Source organism: Trachurus trachurus (assembly GCF_905171665.1).
Source record: "Trachurus trachurus genome assembly, chromosome: 23".
Classification (NCBI taxonomy): domain Eukaryota; kingdom Metazoa; phylum Chordata; class Actinopteri; order Carangiformes; family Carangidae; genus Trachurus; species Trachurus trachurus.
Genome location: NC_139912.1, coordinates 15,994,854 through 16,012,729, shown reverse-complemented (window position 1 = coordinate 16,012,729; position 17,876 = coordinate 15,994,854). Strand labels below are relative to the sequence as shown.

The window sequence follows — 17,876 nt, the reverse complement described above, 5'->3', positions numbered from 1 at the left end:
AGTTTATATTTTTGCATTTGTTAAAGTTGTTATTACAAATCTGAATCCAGAAGTCTGCATTTGTATTGATGGAGAGGTCTTGTTCCCATTTGAAAATTGGAAGGCTTATTGAATCATTTGATGAGCTGAGGAGTATGTAAATTCTTGATGTAATTTTCTTTGGGCTTGAGATATTAAAAATACTTTCTATGTGGTTTGATTGAATTGAGTTGCTAGTAATTATGGGCAGTTTAGTTGTAATAACTGATTTTAATTGAAGGTACTGCAGAAACTGTGTATTACTAATGCCAAACTTCTGGATGAGATTTTGGAACTTAACAACTGTGTTATTTTGAGTAATATGATGAAGATGCGTGATTCCTTTATCTACCCATGATGTGAAGTGTAGTGGCTTATTGTTTACAGTAAAATCTGGATTGTTCCATATAGGTGAGCGGAGTGATGGGGCACCGGTGGAGTTGGTGTTCTGTTTTAGTATTCTAATGATAAACAGCTAACAGGTTTTTATGTTGGCAAATTACATGAAATGATAAGAATCAAGAAAAGACAAATATAGCATATTTTGTCCTTATACGTCCAGTGACCAGACATTTTAATGAGAACAGTACAACAGTAAATCAGATATTCAACACTAAGAACTTGAAAAGATGAAACATCATGAACACATATGATAAATGGATGAATAATACATATAAATACAAAAGAAATTTGAAAAATATAAACATTCAAGGATAATGGACTATTAACAAAAAGCACAACTGCTGAATCTGATTGGATGCACAGGAAAAATAATCGGAATGCCACCCCCATCCTCTCTCCAGGAATTCTTTGAGGAGACGGTGAGGAGGCAAGGCCTTCAGGAAAAAAGTATAGGGTACTAAATAGGGAAGTGCAATAGAATAATAGGAATGCAATAAAATAATCAGTGCAATAAAATTAATGATGTTGTATGGTTATATGTGCAATAGGAAGAGCTTGTGCAATAGTGCATATGATACGTGTGTGTGTGTGTGTGTGTGTGTGTGTGTGTGTGTGTGTGTGTGTGTGTGTGTGTGTGTGTGTGTGTGTGTGTGTGTGTGTGTGTGTGTGTGTGTGTGTGTGTGTGTGTGTGTGTGTGTGTGTGTGTGTGTGTGTGTGTGTGTGTGTGTGTGTGTGTGTGTGTCAGAGCAGGGTTGTGTGACATGTTTTTTTTTTTTGTTTTGTTTTTTTAGATGTTCCTGTGCTGGATTTATGCTATATGTAAACAGACTTTCCTTCTGTTTCCTCTTGTGTGTTTTGTCATGTGAACATTCTCTTCATGTCCAAAACAAATTATCTATGCCAACTAACAAATTATCAAATTATCTAACAAATTATTATCTAAAAACTAACAAATTATCTATGCCATATCTATTTATTTATAGACAGATTAGATTAGGTTTATGTACATATCATATTTCAAACTTTCTATGTTTCAACTTGGGTATGTTTCATTTCATGGCATATCATTCCACCCCTTTCTTTCATTTCATGTTTTGTTATTCACTCATCCACAATCACAGGTAGTGATAACCAGAAATTTCTTCTGCTCGGGGGCATAAGAGGACAGAGATGTTTGATAATGTCACTCCTCTTGCTTTCTTCAATTCCCCGGTCATGTGGTCTGAGCACAGCGGGCGTCTTCAGTTCAAATTTGTTCTGAAGGAAGTCCAACTCCGAGAAGTGAGGCATTGCGTGGGACAGCTTGTAGAAGAGGCTCCTCGAACCACGTCTCAACTGGATCTCCGACATCTCGCTGAGCTTCGGTGCCTTTGCTCTCTTTACCTTTGCAGTGGAATGGCCACCCCTCCAACTGAGCACATCAGCATTACTCAGCTTCACCACTTCCACCTTCTTGGAGTTGGAGCTGGCAACTACTGTGGCAAAGTCCTCAAAGTCGTATACTGCTCCTCCAGGACACCGTTTTATTTGTTGCTCGACGCCGTGGTGAAAACTGTCGGCACTCATGAACGTGTGTCCCCGCTCGAAGAATTTTAGGGTGATATCTTCGTAGGAGGTGGTGTTGTCATTTACCAGGCAGACCAAGGACGATATCAGACACCAATTTTTGTTTTGTGCCGTGCAGTTGTCAACCCAGAGGATGCTGTGGCGAACGTCTCTCTCCTTCTTCAATGCAGTCACATATGCAGAGGTGATCTCCTCTGCATTTCGCCCTGCCGTGCCCTCATGCCAGACCACAGAGATGGTGTTTTTTTTATTTTTCTTCTTGCCTATTGTGGCAAAGGTCTCGTGAAAGGCCACAATTCGCTTCGTGAAAACAGCCGTTTTCACACCTGGCATGCGAGGGAGCATGATCACTTTTTGAAGGTCCACACTCCTCACAGATGTCTCCTCTGGCCAGTCCTTCTCAGCATCGGCCTGGTATTGCATCCTGCTCTCCACAGCAGCATCTTTATGTCTGTGCCATTTCTGGCACTGCAGACAGTCCATAACATTGTCATCTCCGTTGTGGTCACCACTTATATGCTGATCTTGCAGCAGACACACTTCACACTCCTCCTCTCCAAGCTTTGCAAAGCTGATGTTTTTTTCTTTCACAGCCTTGCGGTAGCTTTCATATGAGCAGTGGTTTCCTTTCTCCAGGTAATCTGCATACATTAGTTTGATGCTAATGTCACTTGGAAGGTAGCGACGATGTGGGGCATGCTCCCTCCTATAGTGGCTCACAGACGGATTAAATGATTCAATGTGCTCATTCACGGGCTCCATATCCAGCTTGTTCGTTGGCACATTCTTTCCTCTCTGGTCCTTTGGTGGAGCTAGGTGTATAGTGTTTGACCTGCCCATCATGGTGATGACCAAGCTGTCATTCTTTGGGTGGTAACCCAAAGTAGACAAGAAGAATGTCTTACACACCTGCTTTGGAACTGCACTCTGGTCCTGTATCCAGTAGACAAATGACCGGCTACGACGACTATCTGTACCTGCAGTAACTTTCTTGGTTGGTAGCTGAGTTACATTGTGGAACATCCAGGATCTCTTTTCCGTGTAGGTCATGTCCCAGTACTGTCTCCATGTATCCTTCCGTCTTTCCTCTGAAATCTTCTCTGTGCATTTCTTCCTGCATTTTGGACCACAGGGCTCTCTCATTGGTGGGGGACTTGTGAATTCTGCCGTTTTCCTTTCCACCTCGACAGGAACAGTGGGTTCTCGTGCTGCAGCCTCTATGTCTGACTCAGGCTCAGATGTCAGACTCGTGGTGGTCAGGGGTAAAGTGGGCTGGTCAAGCACATCTTGACATTCAATCTCCACATACAGATCATCATCTGGAATGCTGTAGTCCATGAATACATCCAGGATCGTCCACTCATTTTCTTCTTCAGGGGTCAGTTCTTGCTGCTTTTTAGAGGAAGTAGCCTCACATGCACCTGAAATGAATAGATCAGTTTATTTCAACTGCATGCAAAACTAATACATTTGATAAAAATTGCATTCAGTTTATTATATTCTCTAATTTCGGTAACACTTTATTTTAAGGGGTCCTTGTTCCTGTGTATCTACCTAATTAATTACAGTGTAATTACCTATGTAACCGTATGTAATAACATGTACTTACATTGTAAATAGGCCTACATAGTGTATTTTGGTGTACTTACAGGTCCTTGTTACACTTGTAATAAGAAATGCTTGTGCAAAGAGAGAGGCCACTTTGGCATTTCTGATTACAAGTGTAACAAGGACCTGTAAGTACACCAAAATACACTATGTATTTACAATGTAAGTAAATGTTATTACATACGGTTACATAGGTAATTACACTGTAATTAATTAGGTAGATACACAGGAACAAGGACCCCTTAAAATAAAGTGTTACCCTAATTTCTTATTTTTTCCATTGCAAAAATATTCATTTAATTAACTGAAAAATATCTCTCTCTCTCTCTCTCTCTCTCTCTCTCTCTCTCTCTCTCTCTCTCTCTCTCTCTCTCTCTCTCCCCCTGTCTCTCTCTGTAAAAAGAATAGTCCCTATTCTGTCTTCTGCACACCGCTTAAGCCGAATGCACGGGCAATTAAAAAAAAAAACTCAACAGTTAAGCGGCAGCTTTATCGCGCACAGCAACAACAACATTATACGGATGAATGATCGTCCATGTGTCAGTTATGGGTATAAATAATCGTGATTGTGATTTCAGCGTCTAGTCCTCTTAGTGTGTAGCATGTGCATCGCTGTGGAAAGTTTGGGTCTGCCTGTATACTTGGGTTGCAGCAGCAATCGCATGTTTTGGATTAATAATTAAACTTGCTAAACCATATGGGAAGGATATCTGCTTATGTAACTGATTTAATGGGACTAGGTAAAGTACCTAATAGTTTTAATAAGTTGTGGCTGCTGTGCGTTTTTCTTCCAATAGCCTATGTGTGTGCGTGTGTGCAACGCTAGTCTCCCTGCTGCTGTACTAGCACCGTCTTTGGTGTGTGTGACGGGGGGGCGGGCTTAAACTGCTGCCTGTCACAAACGTCCCTCCCCTCCGGGGAGATTTAAAGGGCCGCTGTCCCTGTCTGACGTTTTAACAGCAGTGATCAGATTGATCAATGTAAATTTAATATCTGAGAATGTTTACTGTGAGCGATGTAGAGGATGAAGACAGCTGTATAGGCTAAAGTTAGGCTAGGCTAACTTGCGCTAGCTAGCTGACGGCCTCATCTTAAACTACGAGTATTTAATTGAATATAATGTGATTCCTTATATCGTTCTTACCTGTTTCAGGGAATTTACGTTTTAGTGCCATCTCCACCATCATCTTCCCTCGAGACTGCGCCATGACAAAGTATTTTATTAATCACGGACCGGTGTTACGGGATGTGTCAAATCGCGGCAAAATAGTAACTTCTCTTTTAAGTGAGGGAAAACAAAGGAGAAACACAGTAACTGAAATTCAGCGCAGCAAAACAATGGAGGAATACAGTAACTGAAGTTACTGTTGTTTACCTTGGTTTCTATAGGGTGATTTGTAGTTACTGTAATTACGACCCTCTATTTTCTACAAAATACAACACATTTATTTAAAAAAAAAATGTTCACATGATAAAGAATGTCTTTAATGTCAGAAAAATGCTGAAAACTCATTTTTGACAAAAAATGAAGTTACTGCCTTTTTCCTTTGTAGGGCAGTACGGGTCGGTGATGCCGGTCTGCTTTGGTCCAGAGACCATCAGATTTTACCGCGGGAGGACTTTGGGGAGGACACGGTGTTGCTCCAGCTGAAGACCGGGCGGACTGTCGGCTGAGAGCTTCCTGGTTCAGCTCCGAGCAGCTCGAGCAGCTGGAGCAGCAGCGCGGGTGAGAGCGGAGCAGCTGCGCTGCATCTGCATGCAGAACTCGTTTGCAGAAGCCGAGTTATGATAAAAACTTCCAGATCATGAGCTGTCATGTGACTTTGATCGTCATCTATTTCAGTTCTCCTCGTCGTAGAGTCCCCAAATTTACATATAATGTGTATTAAAGTGTCTATTTTCATAATTTAAAAAAAAAAGCAAAAAACGTAAAATTACGTTTTCGGCACTCAACGCATGGGAACGAAAAACGAGAAATTACGTGGTTGGCACTCAATGAGTTAAAACAGGCCACATATGTGTACACTAATCAGCCACAACAATAAAAACAGTCAGATTGTTTTGGTTTTTATAGACGTAGAATTATCAGCTGAGTGAGAGTTTTAAGTAAGAAAACCAAAGATAAATGTGTCAAGTTGTTTACTGTAGAGATACTGTTCCTGAATGATCTGACATTTTTCCACTGTAATTTGTTTTATTCGTTATCCGCTGACACTCAGAATGAATGAGTGACAACAAACGACACCTACAAAAATGTGAGCTGAACCCTCGTCAACAGTTTGCTGTAGTTTCAAAGTAAAAGTATTTCTGCTACTGTGACAAAACTACTGACACACCACGAGTCATTTGGCTTTCATCACGACAAAACTTCACTTCCTTGATGCTCATGGTGAATAACAAGTGGCTGCAATATCAAATGCTCTAAGTTGGCAAATGTTTGTGAAGTCAACTAAAGCATGAGAGTAAATGCATTTTTTATCTTTTAAAAACTTTGTTAAAAAAAAAAAACTCATCCTAACTGGTGAAAAAGTTCCCTGTAGGAGGCAAATGATAAAATATACATAAGGATGAATTCTGACAGATGTGGAATTAGAGTTAGATTTTAAGTTTTAAAAAAATGATGATTGGATCAAAACTTTTTGTGACTTTCGTGGGAGGTGGGTTGATGTAATCTCTACTTACAAATCTGTAACTTCTACTTTACCAATAAATCAAATAAATATCCAGCTACAACAGTGATGACAAAACAACCATAAACACATTGGTAGTAATACCAATGCAACATGTTTTAAATAATCTACCAAACACTAAACATGCAAAGTGCACCGCAGAGTGCACTTCAAGGCTGTTTTCGCCTGTTTGATGAATGACAGGCACGACTCTAGACTTAGAGTGTATGACCAATTAGATTCAAAATGCTCAGTAAATCTGCCTGTGTGAGTGTGTCAGTAAACACAGAAAACATAGAACCTGTTGAGTCGTATTACATAATGTAGCCACAGAGGTTGGAACCCCAGAAATATTTTTAAAAAAAAATCTGAATATGACTTTAAAAACATGAAAGATATTTGAAGTTGAAGGCGGTTTGTGCTCCAAACGGCAATCAATAGTTCCCTGCTATATCTGTAGGTGGTTTGCTTATATTTACTACATCAGTAAATGAGTAATTGAGTTAGCTCAAGTCCTTTAGGTACGCTTTATGAAGTAAACAAAAAAGACCTTTTTGAAGAGTCCACCCTCATCAGGCGGGGGTCCCATCTTCAAAAGGGTGTCAGCGCTGGGGCACCCCTCTGCGGGGCAGAATAACACCAGAACACACTCTCAACATCAAAATGCAACAAATGAAAGGCATGAAATTCTCTCAGAGAGGAGTACTAACACTGACAGACTGCACCATCAGGTGAAGATGGAGCCACACTATCCATCATGGGTAAGTAGCTACAGGTCTGATCCAACACTGTCCACCAAGAATCTTATTTTTCTTTATTTTAATACCTATTTTCTTTTCATACTCACATCCTCTACACAAACAATCTGCCTCTTTTCTCACATCCATTCCCTCCTACACACATCCCTCCTGTTTTTTCCCATCTTCGTATCAATCTCACACTTCCTCTTCTTCTCCTCTCCCTCCTCTCCCTTCGTCTGTTTCTCTCTCTTCCCCTGCATGCTACAGTGTTTTGCCATGGCGCTTGCCTTTTCCCCTGTAGGGCTGTGTGTCTGCTGTAATGAATTGTACTTAATTGCCAACTGGGACCCGGAGCCTTAAATATAATTCTCAGGACACTTAACCTCGGTCACTATGAATGATAAACATGCCTTCATAAAAACGTGCTTGGGCTCAGAGCATGGGGAAAAAAACATTTCTCTCTTCAGGGCCCACCAGAGAACAGGTAGGCACAGTATACTGTAACAGATCAGGGAAAGTAAGAAGTGTTTGCACAATGAATGAACACGTGCTTTTATTTTGAAAGATAGAGGCAGTTGCCAGGCAGAGTCAGAGTCTTAAAAAATATACAAATTTGTGTCAAATGGATATAAAACTTTTGGGGGAGGTGATTTTTGATGATAAATAACTAGTAGTTTGTATGAGGTAAATAATGTAGAAAAGTTCACAAAATATACTATACTACAATATAGCTACTATACTGTACCATACCACATCACATCCATACTACAAAATACCACACCACACTATACTACACCATACCACACAACACTACACCATACCGCACCACTCTAGACCATACAATACCACACCATACCACACCATCCTATACTATGCTACGGGGGACAGCTCTCCATTCCGACACACCTCTGTTCCAAAACCCCCCCACTCCGAAACACCGCTATTCCGAACGTCCCCCCGAAACACCCGAACGTTGAAGCATAATGAACGTTATGTCTTTAATATGAAGTATTTGCTTGTTTTGCAGTTAATTATGCACATGGTCTGTTTGACCCCAAAAAGGAAAAAAAGGATCAATGCGCAGCCTCCGTTTCCTTTCGGAATGGAGGGTTTTCCCCAATAGTCTTTTCGGAATAGCGGGGCGAACCCCGCTAATACGAAGTATGGAAGTCTATTTTCGGAAAGGCGGGGTTTCGGAAAGGCGGGGTGTAACCTATGCTATGCTATGCCAGCTCTGTTATCATTGCAACCTGCAAGTACTTCAAGTGCTACACTGGAAAACCTGACTATCATAGCAACAGTTACTATGGGGAGGAGGGTTTTAACATAGAAATTATGAATATTAAGGGATGCAAAGTCCCCAGCTTAGTTCTGTCCATTCTACAGTATGCGTTTCCTTTTTGTGTATCAAACACACACACACCCCACCCCCAGCCCACCCCCATCCATCCAGCTGTGGGGATGTTTGCCCCGTGTCTGTGGAGCAGAGTGACTGTACTGGTTATGACACTCATGTATAATAGACAGCTCACCGGGGCCAGGGGAGCTGAGGAGCATAGAGAGGAGGCACAGGGAGCAGTTAGGGTTTCTGGCCAGTAGGACAATCTCCCACTTCGCCTCCACCTCCTCACACTTTCCCTCCCTCCCTCCCTCCCTCCCTCCCTCCCACTCCCACTCACTCTCTTCCCCTCCATCCAAATCTGACACGCACTGCAAATGCAAAGCCAGATCAAAGTTAGTGTAGCCCTTATGAATAAAAGAGTACAACCCATCTGTGCAGCTGCAGAAAGAGAGGGTCCTACAGTATGTCTGAAAGGAATAAAAAAAAGGGGCACAAAGCAAAGTACACATGAGGTGGTGGTAAGGCCACAGCACCGCCGTGGCCCTCGGCCCCCGTGGGACAGGACCCAGGGGCCCCCGTCATTCCTCTTGTCAAGCAGTGGCAGAATCAATAGCTTGTGAAAATACATGAAAGAGAAGATTCTGACTTAATGAATGATAATGATGATGACATTTTAAAAAAGAAAAAGAAAAAACACTCCGAGGGAGAAATTTAGAGTGTGAAGTGTGAAGAGAAGTTTTGGGGTTCACATGAAGGCTGCAGCACTAACAAGACTTCTCACCTAACGCTGCAAGCACCACTTCCCCACCAGGTGCTCCTTCACACCTCCCACACTTTCAGCTGTGTAAGGCACATACTGTATGTGCACATATATTGATATTGGGATCAATAGGCTACTGCTGCCTTCTGTATGTCAGTCTTTCTCTGCAGGAACCAACCCCCCCAAATGCTCCATTTTCCAACATGGAGGAAGGCAGGACGACTAATGGCTCATCCACTTCTTGTTTGCTAAGCACTCTACCCAAAGCAAAGTAGAGAGTGCTTTATGGCGATAAGTTCAAATCCACAAATCTCACCGCAGGCAAATTTCCCTAAAAACCAATAAAACATGGCTGGACTAGCCCCTGCCTGATTCAGAGTTGGCAGGGAAATCTCATTGGTTGGCACAAGCATGCCTCAGCATCAAAGATGTATTATCATTACATGCCAACTGCTGAGGACACAAGAGCAGAGTTGTGTGAAGGAATAACTAAGTATAATCAAAATGTTATCAATAGCGACAGAGTTACATACAAAAGTTTAAAAAAAAAAAAGGATTGGTGATGTTTTATATTTTCTGGCAGTGCACAAATCCCATTAAAGCACCAAAACCAACAATTAATTCCACTTAGCAGTATCGTCTGTGGCAGCCAAAGCCTGATGTGGCTTATTCCCCGGTGTCACAGGGCTCCACTGTCGTCCAAAAAGTATTAAAATCACATTAATGTGCTACACTGTTGCACTGGGTGACATGTTGGTGTGTTACATGGACACTGTGGCTGCGGCTCTTTCAAACTCTCTCCAACAAATGCTCTATTTAATGTGTTTCAAGTAAAGCTTGCCAAAAACTACAAGGTCCATCTGTTTAAGGAAATTGAAGAGCTTTTTTTCTTTTTCTTTTTTTAATAAAACCATATATTTCTATATTTGTGGAAGACTTATGTCTCCAATAGCGGCCAATGGGCTCGACAGACAATATTGGTTCAAAGATATGGCTTTGCTTTTTTCAAGATGTAACTTATTTGGCAATATCAAAAATAAAATAATAAATTTACACTTAATATTGTAAAATGTTCCCACACTTGAGAAAATGCTCTAGCTTCTAGTTTTTTCAAACATATTGCTGAAGCTATTATGCAACTCTTAAAACTGGACTTTCACTTTCCTCACTGTCAAAAATCCATCAAATGTCACCAGTTCAAAGATATTCACTTCTCAAAATCAGTTGCAGTGGATTCAACATCGCTCACTGTGACTGTGAGTGTGAGCAAATGAACCTCATGACCTGATTTCATATTATTATTAACTGTCTACAAATGAATGACAGTTATATTCCTCTACAGGCTAATCGCAGATCAGATATGTTCTGTACTCATCTCACTTGTCTTTCCTAACCCTAACCGAGTTGTTACATCCACTAACAGAACATAAACAAGGTCTCACAGGATAAGAAAGTTTCGACAGACAAGTTGTGATATGACAGCGTTTTTTTCGTCCTCTGTAAAACTTCATAATCACGGTCTCTAAAGGTAACATACTTACATTTGTACAAACAAAACCATTTGTTCTTGTTTCAGTGTTCTACCAAATGGTGCTTCCCCAGATAAACACCATTACCACGGCTTTATTCTTTTAGTCTTACCCTGAGGAAACAAGGCGAGACAAGGAAATACTCTCTGATGTGATATGCCCAGCACAGATGCGTTTACAGTGTTATTAATCACAGGAAGATCATTTGCTCCTCTGAGCCGCCCAGGAGCTTAATTTCATTTGTTCCCATCGATTTAACGGCCATTTCAGAAACGTGGTGGGGGGAGGCGGTGTGGGGAGTGTAGGCTCGATACAAGCTATTGATCAGAAACTAAATGACCTTGTGTACACAGTGACCGTGGAAGCCGACCGAGAGGCGCACAAGAAATTACATCATTCCAAAAGGTCTGGGCGGGTTTCGACGTGGAAATGTTGAAATTGAGCACGTTATACATTGTAATGTGTATACACAACACGACGTCGGCTGTTTTAACTTTCAAAAACAGATGGTTGTGTGCTAGTTTATGCAACGACACGCGCATAAATGTGCAACACGCTGCACCTATACACCTGCCCACACAGGCATCAAGCCTCTTCTCCTGAGCGTAATTAATCTGTGTGTTCATACCCAGGCGTCGCACCTCTCCACCCCCCAGGAGCACTGTCATGACAACAGATTCCACGCCGGCACGTTATTTTCCAATGCTTCCGCTCCTACATGGCACAGGGAGTCAATTATGAACACCTTGCGACCTTTGCCCCCTCCCCCCCACTTGCACATGAACTACTATTCCCAGGTACGCCGCCACATCACAACTAACTAGAGCCTGGGGGGGCTTGCGCTCTCTTGGTGCGTAAACAAACATCGTTTACACGAATTACATGCTATAGGAGATGATTAACTACCCAGCTGAACCCGGGCTCCGCTTTGGCAGCGGTCCCACAACACAATTTCTAAGGTTTTATGCATTTATGTGTGTGTGTGTGTATTAGGGGGAGGGGGGTTAATAGAATAATGAAACTGCAATGCTGTGAAGCCACCAAGCAGGAATTAGTGGCACTAAATGAACTGCTCTTTTGTTTGAGGCTGTTTGATTACTTGGGTTGCAGCGGAGGGTGTGATTTCAGTCACATTTCTAATCCTAATCTTGTTATAGTATAAACCCCCCACCAACACCCCTCTGCAAATCTACCCTCTTACACTCACAACCACACTCACAGGTGAGCGTGTGTGTGTGTGCGTGTGCGTTAAGTAGGTGAATGATGGATATATCTCGTTGCCTGGCTTACCTTATCAGCAGAAGGGCCAGTATGGGTTTCATCAGGAGGTTGATGAAGCTGGAGATACAGGTAAGCCAGGCAGCTTTTGAAGAAGGGAACACACACACAAAACAAGATTGGCTTGTCTTCACAGCAAAATAAATGGTGTTGTTGAGGCTGAGATAGTCAAAGAAGAAAAGGGGAGACTGCTTTTAAGGTGCAGCCCACTTGATAAGGCCTCCACTGTGATTAAAAAAGGTAAAAGGAAAAAGGGGGAAACATGGAGCTTAATGCACTTCTCGCTGATGGAAAACTGTCAACAACTTTCTCAAGTCGTATGCTTGGTAATTGACTACAAGATAAAACTCTCGTACGGCGAGTGTCTTAGACTAGGGATGCAAATTATCGAGTAATTCATTAATCGATAGTTGATAGACCTTATCGATCGATGATCGATTAATTGATAAGCGGCGATTTTCCTGAGAACCTAAATTTTAGGGGAAAAATTAAGATCAACATTCCTTATGGACTTACACTAGTATTTGTTAGTTTATTTTAAGAGCACAGCACAATGAAAATGTTTAAGTAGCACGTTATTGGGACATAGAGCTCTGAGGTTGAAGTCCTATCATAATGAGATGAGATGAGAGACACCGCTGCGTTTCCATTACAGATTTTTGCAAAATAAAAGCGATATTTCTGAAACTTCGAAAAAGTGCAATTGCCATTTGCGGGTGTTTCCATTGAAAGGTATTTTGCTAATGAGCCGTAATGCGTCTTGCGTTTCTATGGTGACGGCACAGCGATCTCAGCTGCCGACAGCTGTTGCTGTTATTGTTTTTAACATTGACAAAAACAGCGCTTGATTGCTGAAAGGCAAAGCCCGTGTGGCGCTGCAGCGGCCACAGATAAGGACGCACTCACACTAGGGCCAGTTGTTCTGTACCGCGCTGAAGCTCTAATGCCCCCTCCTCTGTCCCTCGCTGGCCCGCACTCACACCACCTCCAACCCAAGCCTGCAAGCACGGTTTCCTCCGTTGATACAGAGGGACTATTTGTTTACCAACACGGCGGATGTGCGCTTTAACCTGACTGCAGAAAGAACGGAGCCTTTTAAACACCAGCGGTGATGAGGCGCTGACAACAATATAGGTGGTTGTGTCCACACACCCGTACAGGTTTATGTGACTTAAAGCAGAAGTGAGTGATATATTTGTGTTAATATAAGTCTTAAATAGTTATATCTTCCGACAGCAATCACTTACATAGAGTGTTTGGACTGAAACACGGGTCTCTCAGTCCCTCTGCTCTGCTCTGAGCCGAAGAGAAAACATTTATCGTATCCTACAGTTTTTATCCAATGAGGAGAGAGAACGGCATGCAGGGCTGTGTGTGCAGCCAAGGAACGCCGTGAATGTGGTGACGTAGCGACGAGGACTGTTATGGTGCGTTCAAGGAAACTCGTATTTTTCCGACCGTGAAGTGGTACCAGTTCGATCTGGTACGAGTTCACCGGTCGGAAGTTACGAGTGGCCGTTATAGTGACTTTCACCGGTAAAACAGGTCGGAAAAACACGAGTGGGTTGCCTGGAACGCTACAAAGTCGTAAGTTGTGACTTGAAGCTGTAATTTACAATTTCAAAAGCCTGCCTGGAACGCAGCATTAGCGAAAACGACCGGATCACTCACTTCTGCTTTAAGGTGACATGTCGGCGCAGGAAGGAGTGGGAGTGTGGATGCGAGCCAGTCTCCTTCAACCATGCACGGAAAAGGGGAATGATAGGAAAGGGTTTTCTAATTTAATGAGAAACAATGCCCAGGTCAGCAATGCATGACAATAAATATGTGGTTCATTTGTCCCCTCAAGTTACATAAACCAACACAGCATGGACACACGTGCTGTTCTCCGCGGCTCCGCAACGAGGAAGGATACTGTAAACCAGCGCGGATCCGGTGTGTTTATCAAAGCTTGGTCGCCGTGCTGAGGCACCGTGGGTTTGAGCTGCGTTCAGGCTGCATTACAACTCCTCAGGCAGCTCCGTGTCGGCGGCTTTTTGACTCGTTACTCACTGGTCGTCTGTGTGTTAGCGATGGTACAGCCTGAGTCCCGTAAAGCTACAACAGGTGTTGTTGTCTCTTTTCACCTCCTCTCCCTCTCTCCCTTGAGTGCTGCAGTGCGCTGCGCTGCACACGTTTACACAGAGATCCGCTACATTATGTCGGATTTGCTTGTTTACATTTCACAGTAAAACTCCCATTGAAAAGGAACGATTAATTGCAAGTAATTTAATTTAATCGATTAAATTCTTATCGACAATTAATCGATAGTCGATTAATTGTTTGCATCCCTATCTTAGACATATTTTGTGCTGAAATAATTGGTTGTTTAATCACTTTAATGACTGGCAGAAAAATCAATCAATACATCATTTATTATCAATAGTCCCAGCTGCTGTTAAACTCACACTATACTACTGATATACTACTATACTACTAACTGAATCAAAAACCATTTATTATTCAGTTTTAGCCCTATGCTAATGTCAATTTTTGGCATTGTGTGTATACAGTGTGGTTGAAACATGAGCAGATATTGAAGAACAATAAAAGGTGACGAACGATGGCTACATGTCGACCGTGATCACAATTACATTTGGAGCAATTAATTCTGCATCTTGTGCAACCATTAAAGTAACTGGTACTGTATATGACTCATGTCAAGAGACTGAAATGCAAAGGCAGTTGGGATATTTTAATCGCAGTCCTGTTTGAAGCTGGAGCTGTTTAAACATCAACCTGTAGGCTCATCCCAAAGCATGTTTGATGTGCCATGTTGAAGTTCAGGGGTAGGGGGAGGGGGACCAAAGGTGCTTATTTGCCGCTTTGGCTCGGTGGATTTATAGAGTAGGAATGGGTTTGTTGACATAATGTCTTCTCTGCTGTGATGCCTCCAGATGAAGGTGTTCACCCCACCTTTGGGTTTGGAACCTTTACCTTCAAGAGTCAACATACAACAGACCTACAAACTACTTATTTTCAAGCTCATTGGACTGAACAGCGATTAACACAGTATCTGAGGTAAGATGTTTAACCAGTCTTGGCTCTAGCTGGATAATACTCACAATCTCTCCTCTAGTCACCCCCAAAAAATGTAAAAAAAAAAAAAAAAAAATCCACCCTTTGCTTTTACTGACACATCCAACAAAAAGGTGCCATGTGAGAACATAAAAAGCTGTCATGGCCCTGAGTTAAAGCTGAAGTCCAAGGTGTGGAGAGGGAAAAGGAAATTTGACAGCACAGCCCCATAGGGTGCCCGAGACATGTCCAGAGACAGTGCCTTTGATGTGGACAAATGCTGGCTTATCAAACAGACGGTCCATAATCTAGAAGGCCAGGCAGGTTCTGACCACCTGGTTTTCTTTCTGTGTCAACCACACCTGATCTGCACCTCCAAAAAAAAAAAAAGTGAAAGAGGGCTAGAAGAGACAAAGAAAGGCAGAATAGGGAAATAGAAGGAGATGAGACAGAAGAGAGTTGTGAAAGAACAACTAATATTGTGTTTAGATTGTGTTATTTGACCCAGGTGTGGATGCAGATTGGACCTTTGATATTGGCAGGTCTTAGTAGGATTTTGGACCAGTGGAAAAGAGGTTTAAGTGGTGAAAACCAGATAGAGCCTGGGTAATAAGGATGAGGGAATCGTGAGGAAGAAATTAAGCATATAAAGGGAGACAGGTACAAAAGCCCTGGCAAAAATGTTGGAGTAAAAAGGCAAAGAGTGAGAGAGTGAGTGAATGAGTGAGCAAGAGCAAGAGCAAGACAAAGACTGTCGCACTTGATCTGACACGACGTCTCTTCATCTTGTCACAAGGATAGAGGGGCCTGGCTCGGGGAATTGGGAGGAGTGGAAAAAAACGCTGGATCCTGGGCCCACAGTGCCCATCACTGTCACTCACGTCTGGCAGTACAACGAATCCTGGTGACATGCAGAGCTCCCCTGAGTCTGAAATGGGACAAGAGACCCTCTTCTCGTCTTCCCTCTTACCTCCCAGAATGCTTTCAGTCCCCTCGTCTGTTCTCCCACGTCCTTCTGTTTCATCTTTCTCCCAGCTCCGCTCTTCTCCTATGGTGACCCCAGCATTTACAAAAAAATTAAATTCAACCCCGCGATTTCATTAGAATCGCTACGCTGAGTTCAACTTTGGTGAACTTTCTCTCAAATTTCCATCATCAACCATCTTGACTGGGCTGATCCTTAAGGACAGGGTTCAAAATGAAGAGCTGTCATATGAAGGGACCATGGCAGATGTTTACATCCGTATACAAACTTCCAACAAGCCTGTTGAACTGATCGTGATATCCTGCTCTCCAGTTTGACTGAGCGCGCATCTCTGGTTTTTGCATTTACCGTGAGGCTGAGAGAGTGAGACAAAGACTGCAACATCTCAGCTGACACAATGCCTCCTTGTCTCTTTTGACTGATCTCAAACCTCACCAGAAACTTCTCTCTCTCTCTGTTGTCTCCTTGTAGACACATGTCATTTTCTTCTCAGTTTCTGCTGCCAGGAGTTCTTCCTATCCTTACGTCAGCTGGATATTCTTGATTCTACCACTGGTTTCTCCTTAAAAACAGTGTCAACTCGAATTTGAAAAGATTTCAATCTTCGTCTTTTTTGACTTTTGCTTCACTCCCCTTTCCTTTCTCACTAATTTCTCTGTATCTGAGGCCTTCCCTGGCTTCTCTTTTCCGTCTTTTCTTCTGAAAGTTTGGCATCCCCGTTTTCCCACCTGTCTTTCATTCTCCCTGCCTTTGTGATTTCTTCTCTGCCAGCCTGATTGCTTTCCTGCCTGTACGCAATCGCCACATCTTTGCTTGCCAAGTTGGTGGTTGCGGCTTGATCCATCAAACGGCGGGCACCGACATGTCGAGCACGGCCTCACCAGCTTGTCTTGCTGTGCTCTCGTCTCATGCATGTACAGCACATGTGAATGAATAGGCTCGGAAGCATATGGCGGCAGTCCTATCTCTGGGCGCGTCTCCGTTGGAGCAGCTGTGATGTTCATTTTGGTCGACCAGTGGCTCCAGCCTTATTAGAGAACCACTAGATTGAAGGGCCCAGACCTGACCCTGAGCGCAGGGGGAAAGACGAGGAGGGCGGGCGGTGGTGTGCTGCCAGACTATAGGACCAGAGTGAGCAGCCACATTATCACATTTCCTGCCGCTATTTTCCAATTAGCTCGCTATCGATCAGCTCGCAAGCCTCTTGACGCTCAGTGCCTTTCACCGACTGGGCTTGAAGCCACTTTCCGTCCAACTTCTGTCGAGATTTCACCACACAGCGGAGGTGGACAGGCACACTTGCCTGGGAAGCCATCCAGGTATGCTGAGACGGCACAGTGTTGAACCTGGCTCGGATGTTCTTTTCATCCATTACTACCTGTCTTTACGGCGATAGACGGGCAAACCACCATTTCTTTTCCAGCGGAGGGAAACGAAGCAGAAGGAAGTCACGTGCACTGGAGGGAATTTTAATCTTCAAGAAGAAACATCTTAAGAGTGTGTTTGGAAACAGATGACAGGACTCAGGTTATTTACAAAGGCTCTGCTTCTTGCATCCCACTCCCAGCCCTCACTTTTACTAACATGCAAAGAGAAATGTCATCTTTGCTTTTGCTTCTGAGAAGCCATTGCCACTTGTGCTGTCTGTACAAGACCAATGTTCTCAAAGACAAACACAATTCATCCATCCAGCTCACTTGTGTGCATAGGAATGTGTGTCTGCACTCATGACAGGCTGGAAGAGAGAAGGGAGCAAGCCAAGTGATAAAAAAAAGTAGGAGTGTGCTGATGATGACCCCATCACACTATGAAGACAGTGAGTAGAGGGAATGAACTGAGGCACTGATCTCCCTCTGTCCTTTTGCTGTGCTCTGTAAATGTTTCCCTTTCATTTGCCATATTTTTTCCATCTACACAGCCCA

The 17,876-nt window shown here is 42.9% G+C and overlaps 1 protein-coding gene across 1 annotated transcript; it reads right to left on the bottom strand.

Annotated features, from left to right (window-relative positions):
* Nucleotides 1-560: 560 nt before the first annotated feature.
* Nucleotides 561-5,146, bottom strand: LOC311006908 (uncharacterized protein). The gene is made up of 2 exons (XM_083999932.1): nt 4,739-5,146; nt 561-3,407 (listed from the first exon to the last, which is right to left on the bottom strand). The coding sequence occupies exons 1-2, from the start codon at nt 4,800-4,802 to the stop codon at nt 1,522-1,524; spliced, it is 1,950 nt and encodes a 649-aa protein (XP_083856058.1). The 5' UTR covers nt 4,803-5,146; the 3' UTR covers nt 561-1,521.
* Between the last annotated feature and the right edge of the window lie 12,730 nt (nt 5,147-17,876).